The sequence below is a fragment of the Myxine glutinosa genome, chromosome 2 (genome assembly GCF_964187855.1).
Source record: "Myxine glutinosa chromosome 2, kmMyxGlut1.1, whole genome shotgun sequence".
Lineage (NCBI taxonomy): Eukaryota > Metazoa > Chordata > Myxini > Myxiniformes > Myxinidae > Myxine > Myxine glutinosa.
Window position 1 is genome coordinate 215,997,135 of NC_136262.1, and position 22,342 is coordinate 216,019,476.

The 22,342-nt window shown below is 45.0% G+C and overlaps 1 protein-coding gene across 6 annotated transcripts in view; it reads left to right on the forward strand.

Annotated features, from left to right (window-relative positions):
• Positions 1-22,342, forward strand: part of LOC137420850 (sodium/hydrogen exchanger 1) — a 124,409-nt gene that overhangs the window by 94,671 nt on the left and 7,396 nt on the right. For all 6 annotated transcript variants that reach the window (XR_013622478.1, XR_013622477.1, XR_010983207.2 and 3 more), the window contains 2 exons: positions 15,876-15,977; positions 20,138-20,234. Coding sequence is in view for 3 of the 6 variants with exons in the window: in XM_078772250.1 (XP_078628376.1) it covers positions 15,876-15,977; positions 20,138-20,234 (199 nt within the window). In the remaining 3 variants the exon portion in view is untranslated. The remainder of the gene's footprint in view (positions 1-15,875; positions 15,978-20,137; positions 20,235-22,342) is intronic.

Here is a 22,342-nt window from a genome sequence, read left to right on the forward strand (position 1 = left end):
TAATACAATATTTGTTTGTTGGTAACAATTGGTGTGGCTTCACCATTGATCTTTGACATACAGAATAACACATTTTTCTGCCGTGGCTCCTCTCAGGGCTCGGAGGTACACCGTGACCAGGGGGTTTGGGGAGGAGCACGTAACAGAAATTGGGGGCCCGTCCGGGATTGGCCCAAGTTGAAATTGGGGGCTCGTCCGGGAATTGGCCCAAATTGAAATTGGGGGCTCGTCTTTGCTGACAAAAATCTCGTCCGGGATAAAATTCCCTAACACTCATCCGGGATAGAATTCCATAAAATTCCCAAATTTGGAATTTTTCTAACATTCCCAAATTTTTCAAAAAGATTGGAAAATTTTTGTGTGAATGTTAACAGGTGCTAACTAATAGTCACCATGGTGTTTGACGCAGAAAAGTTTGCGGCGTCCCCTAATGAGGCAGTTCCAAGCGTTAAAAAGATCGGAACTCTTGATATTGGCCAAACATTTTAACTTGGAGGTCCGAGCTCATATGAAGAAAGCAGAGATGCAGACATTGGTGGTAGAATCTCTGGTGGGACAAGGAACATGGAAAGAGGTAGCCTTGGATTGGTTACCTGAGGAAAAAGAAAATGTGGAGCTCCGGAAAATGGAGATGCAACTGCAGAGCGAGGCAAGGTTAAAAGAGTTGGAATGGAAAGCCGAGGAAAGAAGAGCAGAGGAAAGGAGAGCTGAAAGGGAACTCGAGGAAAGAAGAGCAGAACAGGAATGAGAACTCGAGGAGAGAAGAGCAGAGGAAAGGAGAGCTGAAAGAGAACTCGAGGAAAGAAGAGTAGAACAGGAACGAGAACTCGAGGAGAGAAGAACAGAGGAAAGGAGAGCTGAAGAAGGAAGAAGAGCAGGGGAAAGAGCAGAGGAAAGGAGAGCCGAAAGGGAGTTAAAGGAACGTGACATGGAGTATCAGAAGTGTTACATATTTATGTGAATGTATGTGAATTACCATTCAGGTCTTTGCTTATCCATGTTTAGTAGATTAAGGGTTGTTGTGGTTGGAGGGTCAGGAGCCCTGCTGAAAAGTGGCCGGAAACGGAAGCGACCGGAAACGGAAGAGGAAGGGACACGAGGAAGAAAAGGGACGAGTATTCTTCTCTTTCCTCGCCCCGCTCCGACGAAAGGTGGGATTGATTGAGCCGTGTGGAAAAGCGGCGTTCCCGAGCCTGTCTGGCGAGAGGAGTTACCGGGACGGATACCTGCCCGGTGGACGTCAAACTGTCGTGTGGCCGTGCACCGACCCAGCGTTTGGCGCCGTTCGCGACACCGTCAAAAAAGACGCGTACGGGTCGCCCGTTGGGGCCTAACACGCCTTGCAAGCGGCGTGGGGTTTGGCTTGCTTTCCCGTACCCGCTTCGCGTGGCCACGAGGGGCTGCAGCCGGGGTGCCTGGTAGCGGTACGATACCTGCCCGGTGGAAACACGTCCACCCGGGGTTCGTTCAACCGCCCGAGTGCGGCGACGCCGACCATCATCTTGGTCAGGAGGGGCCCAGAGACATTGTGCGGGACCGAGACCAAAAGGGGGTCGTGAGTACTCACCGGGACACACATATATAAGATGGCCATCTTAATCATAGGGAATGGATTGTGGATTGGGAATTGTTGATGGTTGTGTATTGTTGATTGCTCGGGGAAAATCTCCGTGGTTGTGTCATTGAAATTGTATGGTATCATTACCATTGAAATATATCCTTGAACATCAGTTGTCTCTTGGGTGAAATTCATATGGATTGCGTGGCGAAAGCGCATATATAATACAGCTTTCTGGCGAAGTTCCTCTCACGGTCCGGGGGTCACCGAGACCAGGTATTCACCGAGGGGACCACGTAACAGAAGGAACTTAAACTCAAGGAGCTGGAATTAATGGGAGAACGGAGAGAAGTAGTATCCATGCCGGCTAGTTCGACAACTAGTCAGAACACTTGGGAGGTTGGTAGGCATGTGAGGCTGGTTCCACCCTTCAATGAAAAGGAGGTAGCCAAGTTTTTTTTACACTTTGAGAAAGTGGCTCAAATGCTAAAATGGCCTGTGGGGTCCTGGGCTATGTTAGTACAAAGTGTTTTGTGGGTAAAGCTCAAGATATCTATTCGGCTTTACTGATTGACGAATGTGCAGATTATGAGATAGTGAAGAAAACCATTATCAAAGCCTATGAATTGGTCCCTGAAGCTTACCGGCAAAAATTCAGGAATGCCAGGAAGAGGGAGAGTGAGACCCATGTGGACTTTGCCAGAATAAAGGAAACCATGTTTGATCGGTGGTGTGACTCGAAGGGGATTGGGAAAGACTTCAAACTGTTGCGACAATTGATCTTGGTAGAGGAATTCAAACAGTGTGTCCACGCGGACATTAAAGTACATCTGGATGAAAAGAAAGTACCAGAGTTGTATGAGGCAGCAACCGTGGCAGATGACTATGCCTTGACACACAGGATGGGGTTCCACAAACCTAACTTCCCGCCTAGAGTTAGCCACGGGAGTTATGGTAAATCAGGTTCGGAGAACAAATATTCATGGAGGCGGCCTAGAGATGACTATGAGGACAAATCACATACCGCGACTTTTAGGGATCAGAAGACTACAGTTCCAAGACAGACTTATCTTCCGGGGGGCCCAAGGCAGACCATGAGTTTTTCCTCCGGGCCGCTTGCGCTTTTTGCAAGAAACCTGGGCATTTGATGTCCCAATTTTACGCCCTGAAAAGGAAAAATCAGGAGTGGAGTCAGACTAGTACAACTCCGAATGCATTGGCAAATGCGAGAAATCGTCCTTGGAGGACAGTGCCTTGTGAAGGTTCCCATGCCAAAGTTACGGCATCACAGAACGACCTTGTTCAAGAGGGTTACAAACCTTTTATTTCAGAGGGGTTTGTGTCACTGGATGGAGACTTAATGAACCAGAGACCTGTTAGGGTATTGAGGGACACAGGAGCACATCAATCTTTGATGCTTGAAGGCATTTTGCCATTGTCAGAGAAGACGGAAACTGGTGTTAGTGTTCTTTTACAGGGGGTTGGTGGCTATGTTAAAGCTCCACTTCATGTTATCCATTTGAAGTCTGATTTGGTGTCAGGACCGGTCACCGTAGGTTTACAAGCCACTCTTCCTGTAGAGGGAATCTCTTTTGTTATCGGAAATGATTTGGCCGGTGGTCAAGTTTCTGGTAATCCGATGTTTGTTGAAAAGCCTAGTATGGAAAATAACACCGCACAGTTAGAGCAGGAGATTCCGGGTATCTTTCCATCCTGTGCCGCGATTCGTGCTGTGGGTAGGAAGCGCTCTGAAGAGAAAGAGAAGGTACTGACGTCACGCTTTGCACAGGCACTTCTTGTCGAGTACCCTGACACTAAGTGTCAGCACACACAAGTCATGGATGGAGGCAATGTTGGCAAGCTCTTTGTAGGTGGACTGAACTTTGACACAAGTGAAGATGTTCTGCACTGTATCTTTGGCAAATATGGACCACTCTTGGAAGTGCTGCTGATAAAAGACAGGGAGACGCAAAAGTCGAGAGGGTTTGGGTTTGTCACGTTTGAAAACACAAAGGACGCCAAAGATGCAGAAAAGGATTTGAATGGCAAGGATTTGGATGGTCGGACCATAACAGTAGAGAAGGCAACTTCGTCGTTGGCTACAGACGCGGGGGCTACAGAGGAGGAAAACGTGGAGGTAGTTTCAGGGGTGGCTATGGCTCCCGGGGTGGGAGTAGTCGTTTTGGTGGTGGCCGCAGTCGTGATTACTACGGAGGCTCCCAGCAGCAGCAGCGCAGTTTTGGCAACTCTCGACGGGATGACTATTACGGTGGTAGCCGAGATGGGGACCGCTACTCACGTGACTACAGCACCCGACTCTACAACCGTGATTATGATTTTTATGATCAAGAGAAGAGTTGGAAGCACTGAGTGCTCAGGAGCAGCCGAGCCAAGATTCCTACATGGATTAACCCGTGAACTCCACGTTCTTAAATGCGTCCATGCAGTGAATACTTCCAGGCCTCACCACCCAACCACCATGAAACCTGGCTCTCAGCTCGGCCTCCTTCAAAAAGTGCTATAGATTTGCTTTGCTTTGGTTTACTGATCACAACCCCTTAACCTTCATTCAAAAAATGAAAAATAAAAACCAGAGGTTGATGAGATGGAGTTTGGCTTTGCAGGAGTTCAACTTGGAAATTGAGCACGGAAAGGGCAGGGACAATGTCGTTGCTGATGCTTTGTCCAGAGTGAACTAACTTTGGAAATTTCTGTAGGTTGTTTGGAAGATTTGTTGCTTTATTTTGGGAAATATTAATTATCGTTGCTCACGGGAATTGATGATTTGGGTGTGAGTTTTACTTTTGTTTGTTAAAAGAGTTTTTGCCTGCAAAGAAAGTTTTCACTATGTTCAAACTTTCTTTCTTGAGGGGGGGAAGTGTTACGGATTCGTCACTTCCGCTGTTGTGGTTTTCATTCACTGTAAATATATTTTTTATTTTTTTTTGGTACTATTATTGTTGTGGTTTAAGGGAGATCGAGGTTACTATTTTCAAAAGGTAAAAAGTCAATGTTTTAAATGAAACCGGAACCGGACGACGACGAAGAGCAAGAGGAGGAGAGGAAGGCGGAGCGAGTGAGTCGGGGAAGAAGCCGAGCTGCTTCGAGGTCTGGAGCAAACGTTGACGAACGGAGGTCACTCGCGAACTTCGGGTTTCCCGGGAAAGGGATTCTTGCGACAGAGTTGTTATCGCTGTGACAGATCAACCTGTGTGTCAGGTTTTGGCGGTTGATTCCGAGGAGAATCATCGTCGTGCCGTTACGGCTCGAGAACGGGCCGTTGGCCAACCTTACTTGCGTGCTTTGCGCATCGCGCAAGGTTTTTCGCTTGGCTTCAACCATTTTCACCGCATCCAGACATTTATCTGGTGTGTGTGTGTGTCATGTGGATTTTGAAGGTAAATCTGCTGTTTCGCCGGTTTGGAGCAGTGAAACGTCCATACCCGAGGGTGTGATTTCCCAGTTGCCTGGAGGGCGCCTTTGGATTTCCCCGTCGCCTTCAGGGCACCGTTGCGCAGCTTTGGCCGCGTGACTGTGACTGTCATCCGAACGGGATTCTGGTCTCGATTGGACATCGTTCTGACGATCGCTGGAGCGGATCGACTTGGGCTTGATGCCGGAATAGAGACATTGGGGAATGTTCTTCTTTTCGCTCACTTGGAGCACAGTGAGTTATATTGTACGAACCTGATGGTACTATCATAGGAAATATATATTGGTTGTACAATTGATTACTATTGTTGTTGTACTGTTATTCTTGTGTGATCTTAATACAATATTTGTTTGTTGGTAACAATTAGTATGGCCTCACCATTGATCTTTGACATACAGAATAACACATTTTTCTGCCGTGACTCCTCTCAGGGCTCGGAGGTACACCGTGACCAGGGGTTTGGGGAGGAGCACGTAACACGAGCGAACTTTGGAGTTTCCTGGGAAAGGGATTCCTATGAAAGAGTTGTTATCGCTGTGACAGATAAACATGCGTGACAGGTGTTGCGGTTGATTCCGAAGAGAATCATTGGAGTGCCGTTACGTCTCGAATGGACCGTTGGCCATTTTGCCTCGCGACCGATTTCGCATCGCTCCAGGTTTTTCACCTCAACATGCATTTTAAGGCCATTTTCCCTGCTAGAGCGGGGGTTAGCCTTGCGGTCCCCATGACAATCTTCTCCATTTTGCCCTATTTTCTGCATCTCTCCTTGTTAACCCCCTTGCCGGCATTTCTTCTTCCACCATCTTTAGCCAAGTCTTTCTCGGTCTTCCCCGTCCTCTACTTCCTTCTTCATTAATTTCCATCACTCTTCTCAACCAGTCACTTTCATCCTTCCTCAACACATGACCAAACCATCTCAACCTGTTCCTCTTCACAGCATCAATCACAGGCAATATTCCCATCATCTTCCGCAATTCATCATTTGTCTTCCTCTCTCTCAACGATACTCCGCACATCCATCGAACCATTCGCATTTCCACCCTTTCCAGCCTTCGTTGCTGCTCTACGTTCATTACCCATGTCTCGCTCCCATAAATCATAACACTTCTCACACATGCAGCAAACACCTTTCTCTTCAGCTTCAGCGACACTCTCCTCCTCATCAGCACGCCACTCAGTTCCCGAAACTTCTTCCATGCACATCTCACTCGAGCAACCGTTGCCGAGTCTGATCCACCTTCTCCATTCAGCATGTCTCCGAGGTAGCAAAATGTTTTCACACCTTCCAGCTTCACGCCGTCTCCAAGATCCAACTCAACATTTCCCCCATCTGCAGCTCCCTCTGTGCACACCTTACATTTGAATGTAGCTGCCACACTGGTAAATGACCCTCTCAGACCACTACATTTTTGATGAACCCACTCAGCGCACATTGTACATTGAATGGAGTTCACTCCGACACCCTTCCTGCACACAGCACACGGCCACTTCCCAGTTCTTTCCACCTCACCACATGCTTTACCACTTGCCATCACCTTCGTCTTTCCGATATTCACCTTCAGACCTTTTGTCTCCATACATTCCTTCCACTTGTTCATCTTTTCCTTCAGTCCATCCATACTTTCCGCAATCAACACCAGATCATCTGCATACAACAACTCCCACGGTAAACCCTCCTTTACGTTCTGAGCCAGCACCTCCATCACAGCTACAAATAGTAGTGGACTTAGTACCGACCCCTGATGCACTCCCACCTTCACCTCAAACTCACCACTGTTCCCATCCTTCGTCCTTACAGCTGTGCGCGCTCTTTTGTACATTGCCATCACTACTCTGATCAACCATTCCTCCACTCCTAACTTCCTCAATGCCCATGTCAATACTTTGCGTGGAACCCTATCGAATGCTTTCTCCAGATCAACAAACCCAAAAAACAACTTCTTCCTCTTCTCCATGTACTTCTCCTGCAACTGCCTCACAATGAAAAGCGCTTCTGTCGTTCCTCTTCCTGGCATAAATCCAAACTGCATTTCGTCGATCTTCACTTTTTTCCTTATCCTCCTCTCCAACACCCTTTCCAATACCTTCATTCCATGCTCCAACAACTTTATCGCTCGGTACGAGCCACACTCCAGAGGGTCACCTTTCCCCTTGTATAGAGGGACGAGGGTACTCAGTTCCCAGTCCACTGGAATGCGGCCTTTCACCACCAGATTACAGATCTCTGTCATTCTCTTCACACCCCAACTTCCTGCTGCCTTCAACATATCTCCCACAACTCCCGTCGGCCCTCCCGCTTTTCCACTCTTCATTGCTTTTATCGCTTCCTCAACTTCCTTCTCAGTTATCGTCTCTGCCGGTCCTAAAATTGGGTTACTCTCTATGTTGCCATCCCATTCATTCTCTGTATTCAACAGCATTTCCATATATCTTTAGCATCTTCCTTTAATTCCATCTGGGTCGACAACGATTTGTCCCACTTCATCCTTCAAGCAACTCACCCACATCACATCACACCTCTCTTTCGCTATGTTAGTCCTTGAGCCAGACCAAAAGTAATGCTCCGGCGGGGGGAGTAATTCTCATTATGATTTTCCATTAGACCAATGTCTCAAGTGTCAGAAAAGGTGTGATGGACATCTGAGAACGGTAGCTTAGTGCCCGGATGGACGCCATCTTTGAAACCACCCAGCTCGAAAATGCCCATTTGGTGGGGTACATTGTTGCACGTGTATCTGGACTTCTATACTAGCTATCGATGTGCGGTTGACGACTAAATATACGTCCGATGTGTACCGTCTAAATAAAAAATAATATGAAGCATTTTGTTTTAGATTAATTATTATAAAAATCAATTATCGAAAAAAAATCATATATTTTTCAATATTTTATTATTAGACTTGTACTTTTTTTAGTGAAACAACACTGGTATGATTTTCCAAATTATGCATTGTGCTACACCGTTTATCTGTCTATAAAAATAACTCAAAAACTAAAACATATCATCCACCACGAGTTTACAACAAATAAATGTAAAGAGGCATAAAATGACTTAGGCCGCCGCTGGCATTATCTATTCTGACGATAACGCAAGTTAGGAATGTCGTACGGAGAGGATTTTAACACCATACGATATCTAATAAGCAGGCGGAAATTGTTACATAGGAAATCTGCACTTTGGTGGCCATCTTGGATTTCAAAATGGCCGCCAATTATATTAATTATTCATTACTAGAGTTTGGAAAGACGTATGGAGCTGATTTTAACACCATACGATGTATATTCCTAATAAGCAAGCGGAGGTATCATTGAACATGTCATGTTTTAGTCAAATAACACCGGTATGATCTTCCAAATTATACATTTTGCTAAACCGTTTATCTGTCTATAAAGATTTTCAGGCAATTTGGCCTGCATTATAATAGAGAACAACATATGCTATACAATATACAGTGCACACAAAGTTAATCATCAGAGTCGCCATCAGAGTCATTGGCATCCTGAGCCACGATAGCATCATCCTGCACCATGTTGGAGCATCCCTGCAGCTTACACACAACAGTGCACTTCAACCCATTCAGTATGCAGGAGCAATCTGACGGTCGACACGTCCTTCTGCATGTGCATGAGATGAGATTCAAGACGACATCTGGAGCTGGTAGACCCGCCATCCATCGGATTGTGAGCGAACCGCCATCATCGAGTTCCCAACCATGTCCTGCTGATGGTGTTGGGACGTCTGGTAGGTTTTCAAGGCTGCGTCGCCAGATAGCCGCCTGATAGTTGGCCCTAAGCGTATGCTGCATCAAGGAGTCTTCACAAGGCGGCAATTGTCCAGATTCGATCTGGCCCTTCTTTGCACAGAACATGTGATAACGGAGCGAATTAACACCGACGATCTTCGTGTTCTTGGCGTACAGCTGACACGTGAAGGCCTGAATGCTATTGAAGACGTCTGTTGGTACATTCCACGAAGATCCCAGATCTGTGAATGCTTGAAGATACAGCTCATTCGCTTGCACAAGCTTCAAAGCCTTTATCTTTCCTTGGCTAGCCAGAGCACTCACAGTGTCACACCCGCTCCATGCATGAAGCCCTGGCAATGCACTGCAAACTCCAGACCCCAATACCGCAGCCAACTTTCCAACGTCGATCATTCTGACTCGAACCTTTGTTCCTCGTCTGATGAAGAGCTGACTATCGATGGTTCTGCTGAGATGAAGACTGATGATCAGAACGTCGGTGTCATCTGCCACTAAGATGATCGTCTTGTAGTGGGTAGCGGCGTGCTTTGCGTGGAGAAACATTCGCGTGTCTGCTTCCTCGTGGCTACATTCGAGTGCTTGCACCAACTTCCACCTATCGCGGGTCAGTACCAGACATTTTTCACCACAGGTGACATACAGTGTTCTGTTGCCTAGCTTTTCGCGATTTGTTTCATGTTTCCACGACTCCGCCAGAAACACAACCAGTTTCTCCTTTGTCTGGCTGCAAGCAAGGAGACGCCGCCAGTTCATGATTTTGTGTGCGGGTCTGATCTCGCTGAAACTGATGCCTTCATTTGAACCGCGGTTCACACGCTCAGCTGCTTTGATGGATTCTTCTGTGTATGTGTCAAAGACAACATCGATGCGCTCACTGCTTTGACCAGCGTGAAGCGCTGCAGCAAGGATGCGGTCAGATAGTTCTTCGAACGTGTCGTTCTCGCCATGCATCTTTTGTATGAGAGCCATCGCATCAATTATTGTTGCACTTCGCTTGTCAACGTTCTCGGCTGGTTCCACAAGACCTTCCATGTGTTTCGCAAGTGCAGCTTTGTTCGTTTTTTTCATTGACCCATCAACGTTTGCCAAAGACCATGGTAACGGCCCTAGTGGGTGACAAAGGACAAGTTGCATGTCGAGGTTCCTTGTCTTGGCGATGAGTATCATGGTGGCAAACAGTTGTCTGTCAGCTCTCAGGATGATCTCCTTGTTTGTGCCCTTCACAACTTTCTGCTTGATCTTACCAAAGGTCTTCAAGTTTAGCTTGTTCAATGTGTCATGAAAGCCTGTTCCCTCTTCAAGACGTTTCTGGAAGCTTTGATACGCCGCTTCCCCCTTTTGCAGGGTGTTGAGTAGGTCATTAGAAACGTCCTCCCTCGCAGCCGCTCCGGTAGATATACTGAGAAGACATGACGGATCATCGGCGAATGGATTGGTCCAGTCATTTTCCAGTAGATCACAGATAGCTGTGACGCCAGACTCATCACGTTTGATGCGAGAAGTAGACAAGTCAGGGTGCTTGGCGTGAGATGTGTCGCTGCCATTCACAAGGATAGTTTCTCGTAGTTGCCTCAGTGCAGTAGCCCGATTTTCTGCAGTTAGATAGTATCGTGACACAGCCCCTTGTCGAAGACTAAAACCTCGTGTTCCTCCAGCTGTTTGCGTATCTTTGTTTACTGTTTCTTCTGTTGTCTGATCAACAGAAGTAGCTGCACGCACAATGTTACTTTCACCGTCCGTTCGTTCAAATGCTTTCACTTCTGCTTTCAGGTTTACGCACTCTGCAGCAATCTCTCGCTTTGTCAGATTATCGGGCATCAAGTATACACGGTGTTTCACATTGAAGAAGATGAGCGATTCTCCAAACTCTCTTTGTAATGTGCGCTGCAGATTCTTCTTGATGGAGTCACGAACATCAACTGAAAATGTATCTGAAGACAGGATATCTGTTGCAACATCAACTATTGGAACAATCCTCGGGTTCAAGAACAAGTCAGTGCGAATGAAATTGAATATACATCGTATCATTTCTTTTTTCTCGATATTATCTTCAATGTCAGTTTCTACTTGAGGTTTTTGGGGCCGTGTGTAGTTTCTATAGCAGGAGAAGTGGTAGCGAGCCTCAGCTGCAACCATATCTCGTGTAGTCAATGCCAAAACTCTCTCATCATTGCGAGCTGTCGCAGCATCTCTTATTGTCTTATCTGCTCGAAGTTCAACAGCCAAGACAACTGTTTCACGGGTACGACTGCCTTTTATGAATTTTGAAGCACGCTGGCAAAAAATGCATTTATCATCGTAGACCGTTGAAGTTGATCCTGTCTCTTCCCGTGATGATCGCCGTCGCACCGCATCGCCAGTATCAACTGAAGAACTTCTAGCTGCATTGGTCAAAGTAGCTAGGTGGTTTTTGTGAGTGAAGTCTGATCTACAAGCTCTATGGTATAATATTGGAATATTAGGAAGTTCAACTGCGCCTTCTTGGACTAGCTTTAGAATTGGATAAAAGTTTCTAACTGCGGCTGCGTCACACAATGTCTTCCAAGAACTGTTGCCCGCTGCCTTGCTTAGTTCAGAGAGTGGCGACTTCTTGCTGCACAGGATGCACGTTCCGGACTCAGGTTCAATCTTCGCCCGTTTCGCCTCGACACCGGCCATCTCAGCTGAAAGAACAAAAAGACTGACGTTAGATTACTCCGATATCCGAAAAGCTCGCCAGCTTACATAGACATACTCATCCAAGTCAGTGAACATGTTAGATGGCACCACAATACAACTCTATAATAGAGTTGTATGTGGCGCCATCTAACATGTTCACTTTTAGTTCTTAAGCCACCCACCCCCCCCCCCCCCCCCCCCTCAGAAATTAATCAGGTCACCGCAACAAATCTCAGACTGAGATATAGAATATAGAATATAGATATAGAATAGACTGACGTCACTTTCGGCACTGGGTTCTGTGGGTTGATTATCGGCGGGAAATTCCAACTGACATAGTTTCGGTTTGTGGAAAGTGCATGCCTTTTCATATATTTTTTGTGTACACTCGTGGTGGATGATATGTTTTAGTTTTTGAGTTATTTTTATAGACAGATAAACGGTGTAGCACAATGCATAATTTGGAAAATCATACCAGTGTTGTTTCACTAAAAAAAGTACAAGTCTAATAATAAAATATTGAAAAATATATGATTTTTTTTCGATAATTGATTTTTATAATAATTAATCTAAAACAAAATGCTTCATATTATTTTTTATTTAGACGGTACACATCGGACGTATATTTAGTCGTCAACCGCACATCGATAGCTAGTATAGAAGTCCAGATACACGTGCAACAATGTACCCCACCAAATGGGCATTTTCGAGCTGGGTGGTTTCAAAGATGGCGTCCATCCGGGCACTAAGCTACCGTTCTCAGATGTCCATCACACCTTTTCTGACACTTGAGACATTGGTCTAATGGAAAATCATAATGAGAATTACTCCCCCCGCCGGAGCATTCACTTCAAAATATGGCCGGTTGGCTCAAGGACTATGTGCTTTGCAATCCTGAATACTGCTTTCTGACCCCCTTCCGAATCCAAGCGTTCTCCGAACATTTTCCTACATGCCTCCTGCGCCTTTGCTACCTCTTTCTTTGCAGCCTTCCTGGCTGCCTTATAACTTTCATGCTCTGCTGTTTCTGCCCCCGTACCCTTTGCCTTCTGCCACTCCTTGAACTTCTTCCTCTTCTCGTCAATCCTCTTTCCAACTTCATCATCCCACCACCATGTTTCCGAGTGCCTCGGTGGTCCTTTTGTCCATCCACATACCTCACCAACGGCTCCCAACAGCCTCGCTTTCATTGACAACCAACTACTTTCAAGCTCAACCACATCATCCTCTACCCTACTCAGCCTCTCTTTTAATGCCTCCCTTACTGTCACCTCTTTCAACCTCCACACCTTCATTATTGGTTGGTACTTCACCCGCCGAGCTCTCCTCGCACCTTTCACCCTTATGTCGCAGACAACCAAGTGGTGCTGTGAAACAGCCTCCTCCCCCGGGAATCACCTTTGTGTCCCGGAGGTGCCCCCTATCTCGCCTACGCACCATCAGGTAGTCAACGGTTGTCGTCGACCCACCTGACGTGTATGTAACAAGCTTATTATCCTCTTTCTGGAACTGAGTATTACAAATCAACAAATCAGCTCCATCAGCAACCCCAAAATCCTTTCACATTCTCCATTTCTCACACCATATCCGTAACCCCCATGAACCCCCTCAAAACCATCCATACTCCTTCCCACATGTCCATTCAGGTCTCCTCCCACCACAACAACTTCCTCATCTTTCACGTTTTCCATCAGCTTCTCTATCGCACACCAGAACTTGTCCTTCTCTTCACTGCTTCGACCAACCTGCGGAGCATATCCCGAGATGACGTCCACCAAGAGCTTTCCAATCATCATTTTCACCATCATCAACCTATCACTCACTCTAGTCACACTCACCACACTGTCTACAAACTCCTCAGAAAACAGGACACCAACACTATTCACGCCCTCCGGGCACCCTTGCCACACAAACTTGTATTTCTGTCCCTGCCTACCCTTCACCATTCTCACACCACTTCCCTTCCATCTCGTCTCTTGCACACAACATATGTCCACTCTTCTTCTGACCAATACTTCCACCACTTCTCCTGATCTCCCTGTCATTGTCCCTACATTCCATGTCCCAACCTCAGAAACCGATCTCCACTTCGGGCTGCACCCTGCCCATATGTAGTTGTAATTGTCATGGTTCTCTTTTTGAGGCAATGTTTTTATGGCCGGATGCCCTTCCTGACGCCAACCCTCTTAGTCGTCTCTTACGACACGCAGGGATACGGTGTACCTATTCTGACCAGGGTACACACTGGGAAACGTTTAAAACATGGAAATTCGGGGGGGGGGGGGCATCAGCATCACGGCTGCGGTTTAAACATATTCCAACAATATCCAAACAGAACCATGAAAACCATGAAAAACAATCTGGGAAAAGTCTCCAAGCGAGAACGTGGATTTGAGAAAGAAGGAGCAGAGGCGGAAGAAAAACGAGATACAGGGGGCGGGGCACAAGTCGAGACGAGGAGGAGAGCGAACAAACGTGTCCGGGAGGAGAGAAAGAATCAATATAGAATTCTTTGTCTGGGGATGTGAGGTGAGGGGGAGAAAATAAAATAAAAGAAACAAGCAATACAGTGAAGGAAAGAACCCAAATCGACAAAACACCGACGGGGGGAGGGAAGCCCCTAGTTACCAGGCTGCGCACAAGGTACGACCCAGAAAACGATTAACTACACACAAGTTTGTACGAATTACAAACCAATACCAACCAGAAACACACAATAACACGTACACAGCAAAATAACCAGTGGAAATTTGACAAAGACAAGAATGGGAAAACACTTAAACTTCGATGCCGTGGAGAGCTCGAAGTACGCTTCACTCGCCCGAGGAACCGGAAGCACCTTGCTCCAACCATTTCAACGCATCCAGCCATTAACCTGGTGTGTGTGTGTAATGTGGATTTCCTGATTTCGCATCGCTCCAGGTTTTTCACCTCGCTCCAACCATTTCAAAGCATCCAGCCGTTAGCTTGGTTTGCATGTGTAACGTAGATTTCGAGTGGGAATTTGCGGTTCGCTGTGTGGGGAGCCGTTGAACATCCATACCCGAAGGTGTGATTTTCCCAGTCGCCTCATGAGGACATCTTTGCCCATCTTTGGCAGTGTGACTGTCAACCGAACGGGATTCTGGTCTCGATATAACATCTTTCTGACGATCCCTGGAGCGTGGATCAACTTTGGTTTGAAGCTGGGACAGAGACATTGGGAATGTTATTTTCGCTCACTTGGAGCACAGTGGGTTATATTGTACGAAACTGATGGTACCATCATAGGAATGATATATTGGTTGTACAATTGATTAATATTGTTATTGTACTGTTATTCTTGTGTGACCTTAATACAATACTTGTTTGTTGGTAACAATTGGTGTGGTTTCACCATTGATCTTTGACACACAGAATAACACATCTTTCTGCCGTGACTCCTCTCGAGGCTCGGAGGTACACCGTGACCGGGGTTTGACAAGGAGCACGTAAAACTAGACCTATTGGCCGATGTATATTCCAAGTTTCAGCTAGTTTCAATGTATAGTCCTTGAGATATGAGCGCCAACACATTTTGGGCGGATGGACAGACAGACACCAATGTGATTTCGAGGGTTTTTCTAAACAGACGTTGCTGAAATTTGGAACATATTACCTCGATGTACAAAGCATTACGTCTGAAATTTTCAGCCGATTTTGTCCAGTAGAAGCCGAGAGACGTATTTTCAGACCCCATGTTAAAGCTGCATACAGAGAAACGATCCCTTATACAAAGGGAGGGGTGCTTTGTGCCTCCCTTTGACAATGATTTTTTGGGATTTGACCTCCAGTTCATGCCCTAGGGGGTGGGTGTTTATGGTCACAGGGGTAAAAATGGAGGGGGTGTGGGGACTCAAAATTTGATATTGGATCATTCCTGGCGTAATTTTTGCCATCTATGAACTTTGCTTTCGGTGGGAAACATGAGGATTTGCAATCCCGCACCATCGACTTCGCTTTAGTCTTTATATTGTGCAGGGAAATGTATTATGAATTGGTCATTCGATCATTCAAAGCATTTCATGCCACAGGTACAGATGGGCATTTTAGAATGAAAAAAGGAGGGGAGTAGGCAGAAACCATACCGACTTTCTTCTTGGGAGGACGATACCTGCTTCGAGTTGCATAATCCCATACAAGGGGATTGAGAATCCTGTTTTTTTTTTTGTCCAGATTTATTTGATCTTAAACATTTCGGCAAGCACATAAAATTCTGAGATCAACTGGTATTTAAAGTAATGACAACACTACTTTCATATATTTATGTGCGGCCTCTATGTCACGTTTTGAAATCATACTTGTACAGTATTGCATTGAAATACCGCACTCACTTAATACCTGCCAATGCTGCAAGCTTTGTTTTCGTCCTGATAGTTGAGACAAATAAATTGTCTGGTGAAAGCGGTACAATGTGTTTCCTTGTCTCGCTTGTCTCCAGCTGGCAACAGTCAACAGACATTCCTTACCTGTGGAGGACAGTGAGAGACAAGCAAAGGAGATTATGCTCCGTCGGAGGAAGTTCCAGAGGCTCACCAGCCGAGTATGTTTTTTTATTTTGTTTACTTTCTTTGCTCTTTCCCCACCCCTTTTTCGAATTTTGTTTGTCAGTGTAGACTTTTTTGCCATATCAAGTGAAGGATCATCATTGCTTTTATTATTCCAATAACTTGCAAGACATGTATTATTTGATCTGATATTCCATAGGATGTTACGCAATCATGGCTACAGGGGAGTTACAGATGAGAAAGGGTCCTCATCTTGATATCATCACCAATCCGATGTTTGATACATGTAGGGAATAGTGAAGTCAGCCAGAGATACCACCCCAGTGGCCTAAGTACTGTCGTTTAGAGATTATCATTCTGGCCAATCGGCACACTCACCTCCTGGTGGAGCAGAGCTGAAACCAAAATGTAAACGCGAGCTCACCCTAAGTTTCCCAATGACCCAAGTAATTCACATCACCTATTTGTATACTTCTTGTTAAATTGTCATGAATATCCAATGCATGGGGTCTCGCCAAAATCCATGAACGTCAACCAATGCTGACCCACCTCTTCAAGATATTTGAAGACAACACGCCACACTCCTTTTGTATTCCGCATGATATTTTCTAATCTATGCCATTTGTAGACGTACGAGGTAAATTTCTAAGAATCTTCATGAAATTTACGCAAGAACAAAATCATGTCGAATTAAACTCGCATTTGATAATGATTAATGTTTTCCTTTTCGGTTTTACCCAAGGACAAAACTAAAACCTATCCCTCACATGTCATCTACGTTTTCACCTGGTGCTGCCTTTGCCTTGGGCAAAACAGATTCTTGTTTACAGCAGCGTACTGTTGATGTGAACATGCTATTTCCAATAAGGCCTCACTTTTCTGCAAAATGGTTAAAAATAACTACAATTATTTTTTTCTGAAGGTCCTCTTCATGAAATGGATCTCAAATCTCCCCTATTCAACTCGTGCAATCTATGTCTCGAGAACGTTTTCCAAAATGTCAACAATTTAAAATAATCTCACCGATCCATCTTCAATTAAAACTTTTTCTTGTAACTGAGTGTGTTTTTCATATTCTGAATTGTAAATGTTTTCTCAGGGTTTGATTTGACTTTGTGGGTTTCAGGGGATGCTGTTATTGTAGTCTCCTTTGATTTCCCTTTAGAACCCCATTTTTTTATTTGTCCTAGTCTCATTTCACAATTTGGTAAGTTCTTTCCAAGTCCACTAACAATGCTCTATTTAGTCTATTATAAATGGCTTTCTCTTCATAAGTGGTGGTCATCCTGAGGCTTCCCTTTGCTTTTCTTAAACGGTTGTATGAACATATTGTTATGTGGAAGGAGGGGGCAGGGGGTGAGTGTGGGGTTCAAAAGCTATATTGTTATATGGATAGCAGGTCCGCGTTAGTTAGGTAGTTCGGTCCACGTGATTCGCACAGCATAGATTTACTCTGGTAAACAGGGAAAATGGCAAGGTAAGCCGTCTTGTAATACGTGATGCTGACGAGGCAGCATAAATAATTTATGGACAGTATAGCTAGGGACAATATAACGGCCTGGTGTTGGCTTAGCGGTTAGGGTGCCGGCTTGGGATCCTAGGATCCTGGGTTTGAATCCCGGTCGATCGCTGAATTAACGCCAGGGGGGTTGACTCAGCCTGTCATCCTTCCGAGGTCGGCAAATTGAGAACCAGCTCACTGGAAATTCCCTGTGTGTGGCAAGAGGCGACTAACAGGGTTGGCGGCAGGAAGGGCATCCGGCCATAAAACATTGCTTCAAAAAGGGGACCACGGTGCCCGATAAAGGCCAACCCCTGCTCTGCTGGGAAAAATGGCTTCCAAAGGTGTTTAAAAAAATATATAGCTAAGCACAATGTGTATTTTTTTTTTTAACAACAATGCACTCTTCGACATCGCAACGTCGAACGATATGCTTCTGCCCACATTATTCCATCATTATACATACTTGTACCAAGTTTGATTTAAATCCCTTCAGTTGTTCTCGAGTGTCGTGTTTTTAACCTGACATGACGTCTGACCTTTGATACCAAAATCTAATCAGTTCATCTGCAGTGCCTTCAAAAAGTATTCACACCCCTTGACGTTTTTCACATTTTGTTATGTTACAGACTGAATTAAAAATGGAACAAGTGAATCCTCTTGGATTGCGCTGAGGTTCGGGCATGGAATTTCGAGCCTCGATCATGGTTCGAGCCTCGATCTTGTATACAAAAATAATAATAATAAGAACCTTGGGCCGAATCTCGTGCTTCACCAGTGCGCGTGCGCGAATTTACGTCACGTCGGCAGCGAGAAGGGGTTCCCCAACACGAACCAATCAGGAACTGCCACGTCACACTTATATGATCTCAGAATTCCTGTGACAGGAATTCGCGTTACACTGGCTGGAAGTCATTCGCTAGAGGCGCTTCCTCAGCGCTAATAATTGAGATTTTTGTCATTGATTGACAATACCACATAATGTCAGTGGATTTATTTTTATTTTTTTTGAAATTTCTCAAAAATATTTAAAAATAAAATACAGAAATATCTCATTTACATAACTATTCAACCTCCTGATTAAATACTCCATAGAAGCACCTTTGGCAGCGATTACAGCTTTTAGCCTTCTTTGAGATCTCAGGAGTTTCTCCCATTCTTCCTTGCAGATTTGCTCAAACTCTCCCAAGTTGGATGGGGAGCATCGGTGAACAGCAATATTCAAGTCTTTCCACTGATTCTCAATGGGATTCAAGTCTGGGCTTTGGCTGGACCACTGAAGGATTATTAAGTTCTTGTTCTGAAGCCATTCCAGTGTTGCTTTGGCTGTAGGCTTGGGGTCATTGTCCTGTTGGAACTTAAATCTTCACCACAGTCTGAGGTCTTTTGCACTCTGACACTGGTTCTCCTCAAAGATTTGCCAGTATTTGGCTCCATTCATCGTTCCCTCTATCCTTACAAGACTCCCAGTCCCTGCCGCTGAAAACACCCCATAGAATGATGCTGCCACCACCATGCTTCACTGTAGGGGTGGTGTTAAATGGGTGATGAACTGTGTTTTGTTCCACCAGATGTAGCATTTTGCATTCAGGCCAAAGAGTTCAATTTTCGTCTCATCAGATCACAATCTTTTTCCTCATGCTCTGAGTCTTTCACGTGCATTTTTGCAAACTCGAGGCATGCTGTCATGTGTCTTTTTCTCAGGAGTGGCTTCCGTCTGGACAGTCTCCCATAAAGTGTCGATTTGTGAAGTGCTGCAGAAACTGTTGTCCTTTCAGTGGGTTCTCCCATTTTAGCCAAGGAACTCGATAGTTCTGTCAGAGTGGTCATTGGGTTCTTTGTCACCTCCCTGACCAAGGTCCTTCTTTCCCGGTTGTTCAGTTTGCTCGGACGGCCAGCTCTAGGAAGAGTCTGGGTAGTTCCATATTCTTTCCATTTCCTAATGATGGAGTTCACTGCGTTCTCAGGAATTCTCAACACTCTAGAAATTGTTTTATACCCTTCCCCGGATCTATGCCTCCTCACAATTCTATCTCAGAGTTCTATAGACAGCTCCCTGGACTTCAGGGTAGAGCGTCTGCTCTGACATGCACTGTCAACTGTGGGACCTTATATAGAAAGGTGTGTTTCTTTATAAACCATGTCCAATCAATTGAATTGGCCACCGATGGACTCCAGTCAAGTTTCAGGGACATCTTAAGGATGATCAAAGCAAATTGGAATCAGCTGAGGTCATTTTGGAGTGTCATAGCAAAGGGGTTGAATACTTATTGACTCAAGATATTTCAGCTTTTCGTTTTCAATTATTTTGGAGAAAGTTTTAAAAAAAAATCCACTTTGTCATTATAGGATGATATGTGCAGATCAGTGACAAAAAAAAAATCTCTTTAATCCATTTTAAATTCTGGCTGTAACACAACAAAATGTGAAAAATTCAAGGGGTGTGAATACTTACTGAAGGCACTGCATTATCTCTTGCCTGAATTGTTATCTCTTGCCAATTATCTCTTGTCCCTTATTTAACAACCAATTGCTCTGAAACCTGATACAGCCCTTCTACTCCATGGCCCGCACAATTCTACCCCATTGTTAATGATTTGTTATGAAAAAAGTGGATTCTAATACCTATTTAATTTTTGTTACATTTTAAGGCTATGATATAGACAGTCCATTGACCATCTTGTATTAATTCAGATGGAGCATGAAAAGCGGGTAATGTGTCGTCAGAAGACTATGCCCGAAAATTCTGTGGAGGAACGTCGGCATGTCCGCCTAGATCGTTCCTACACAGGTAAGTGTATAAAGTGTAATACGTTCCAAATGCATGGAAATTGCCATGTGCAAACAAGTAAACCTAAGCTTAAAATGTGTCTTTTTGTTGAAGGCATCGTCCAATAAAATGGTATGTTGGCTGAATGATTTGGGAAGGTGGAGCAGCTGTGCCATTAATGCAGTGCCCCCTGTAGGTAGGTACAAAAATTGGATTGCAGCGTGAATGCCAGCGATAGGTCACCTACACTTTGAGAACACTGTGATCTGTAATATCCACCAGCAGAGGTAGACAGGACCCCCGGTCTAACATCCATCCGAGGGACGGCACACACACATACCAGGTTGACATTTATAGCTGGACTGAGAATCAAACCCAGGCTAGACAGGTCAGAGGAGCTAGCCAGCAACCCTTCCTCCCCCTGTTTCGAATTGATTTTTAAACAGCTATTAGTTTCACAACAATGATTTTTTTGCTGAAATTATTTAAATGGTCAATCGTTTCCTGTTGCGTGCAACAAGGGTAGAATCTTAAAGCAAAACCTTATGGGTGGAGTACCTGAGCCATATTTGCAAAAACAGCTGTGTAACTAACTGTCCATGCATTCTGGGGGTCCTCGTGTTAAAAGGCAAAATGAAATAATATAATAAAAATATTATTTTGCATAAACCATAGATGAGGGATTGTTGCAAAATGGGTTGCTGTGGATATGAAACAAAAAGTGAAAGGACATGGGAAATGGAGTCAAAATGATTTTCCCGAGCTATGAAGGAATGCTCCTCTGCCAGCAAAACCCACCAGATGTTACTCTCTTCCTATGCCGTTTTCGGCCAGTCACAGACTTTCCCCAGCAGCGGGTGTTTCCTCATGTCATTGGAATGGAAGTTGTTTTCACCACAGAAACTTTGAAAAGGGAAAAGCTTTTTGACTCTTCCTCATATCATGGATCAATCTTTAATTTTTTTAATGTTCAAACCAGAGCTTCCCCAACCCCTCCCTACCCTCGCTCCCCTACTATCGCTCCCCTACCTTCGCTTCCCTCCTCTTGCTCTCCTCATCTCACTCCCTGCGTCTTTTCCTACCGTCCTCTCGCTCCCCTCCTCTCGCTCCCCTCCTCTCCTTCTGCTGTTTTTAGTGATGTAGTGCAAAGAAGCAAACATGAGCTTATACATAAATTGTATGGACAAGAACATTGTGACACACGATTGCACTCTTACATGAATTAGACTTTTTTAATGGACAAATCATAGGACGAGATACCAGTATCATGACCAATGGGTTTAGATGAGAACTCTAAACAGGCCAACCTAAATTATCGTGTGGTATGTTTATCACGTGCACAGTTTCACTCAATTAATGCGACTCCTTAAAGTAGAACAGCACTCAGTAGAGCGCATACCTTCGCCAGGCCGAACAGTGTATGTTTTGTATCCCACTGATCGGTCAGATCTGGATTCCGACCTGAACCAAAATCTAATCAGCTTTTTCTTGTCACCTAACCAAATCGTCCACCAAGTTTAGTCATAGCTGGTTCATAACTTTTTTAAATACCATGTTGTATATCGCTTTTTTTTTGTTGTTTTTTTATTGTATACAACATCGAGGCTTGTGAAAGAGCTAACATCAATCACAAAAAAGGACAAATGGACACACAAAACATACAATAAAGGGAGCGGGAGACAAGATTGGGAGAGAGAGGGAAGCACACAAGTACAACAGCAGAGAACAGGGACATCGGGAGATCTGGGGGAGGGAGAGGGCTTGGGGTGAGGGGGCATGGGAAGGCGGGGGAGGAGGGGGTGGGAAAGGTAACAACACATGGACACTGTGAGAACTTCCAGGAAAGAAAGAAGTCGGGATTTCAAAAAAAAAAGAAGTGGATCTGGGGTGAATTAACGGGGGTAGAAGAGATCAAGGTTTTGGATGGGGGAAGATAAGATATTGTGGTGAACAGCTGTTTTAAAGACCTGGAGGGAGGAGTGGGATTGAAGAGAGTGAGGGAGTTTGTTCCAGAGGCGGGAGTAAAGAGGAATGAAGGAGTGAAGTTGAGCAGAGAGTCCTGATTTTGGCAATTTCACCAGAAGAGGGTTACTGGCAGATCTTGTGCGACCTGTAGGAATATTTGGGGG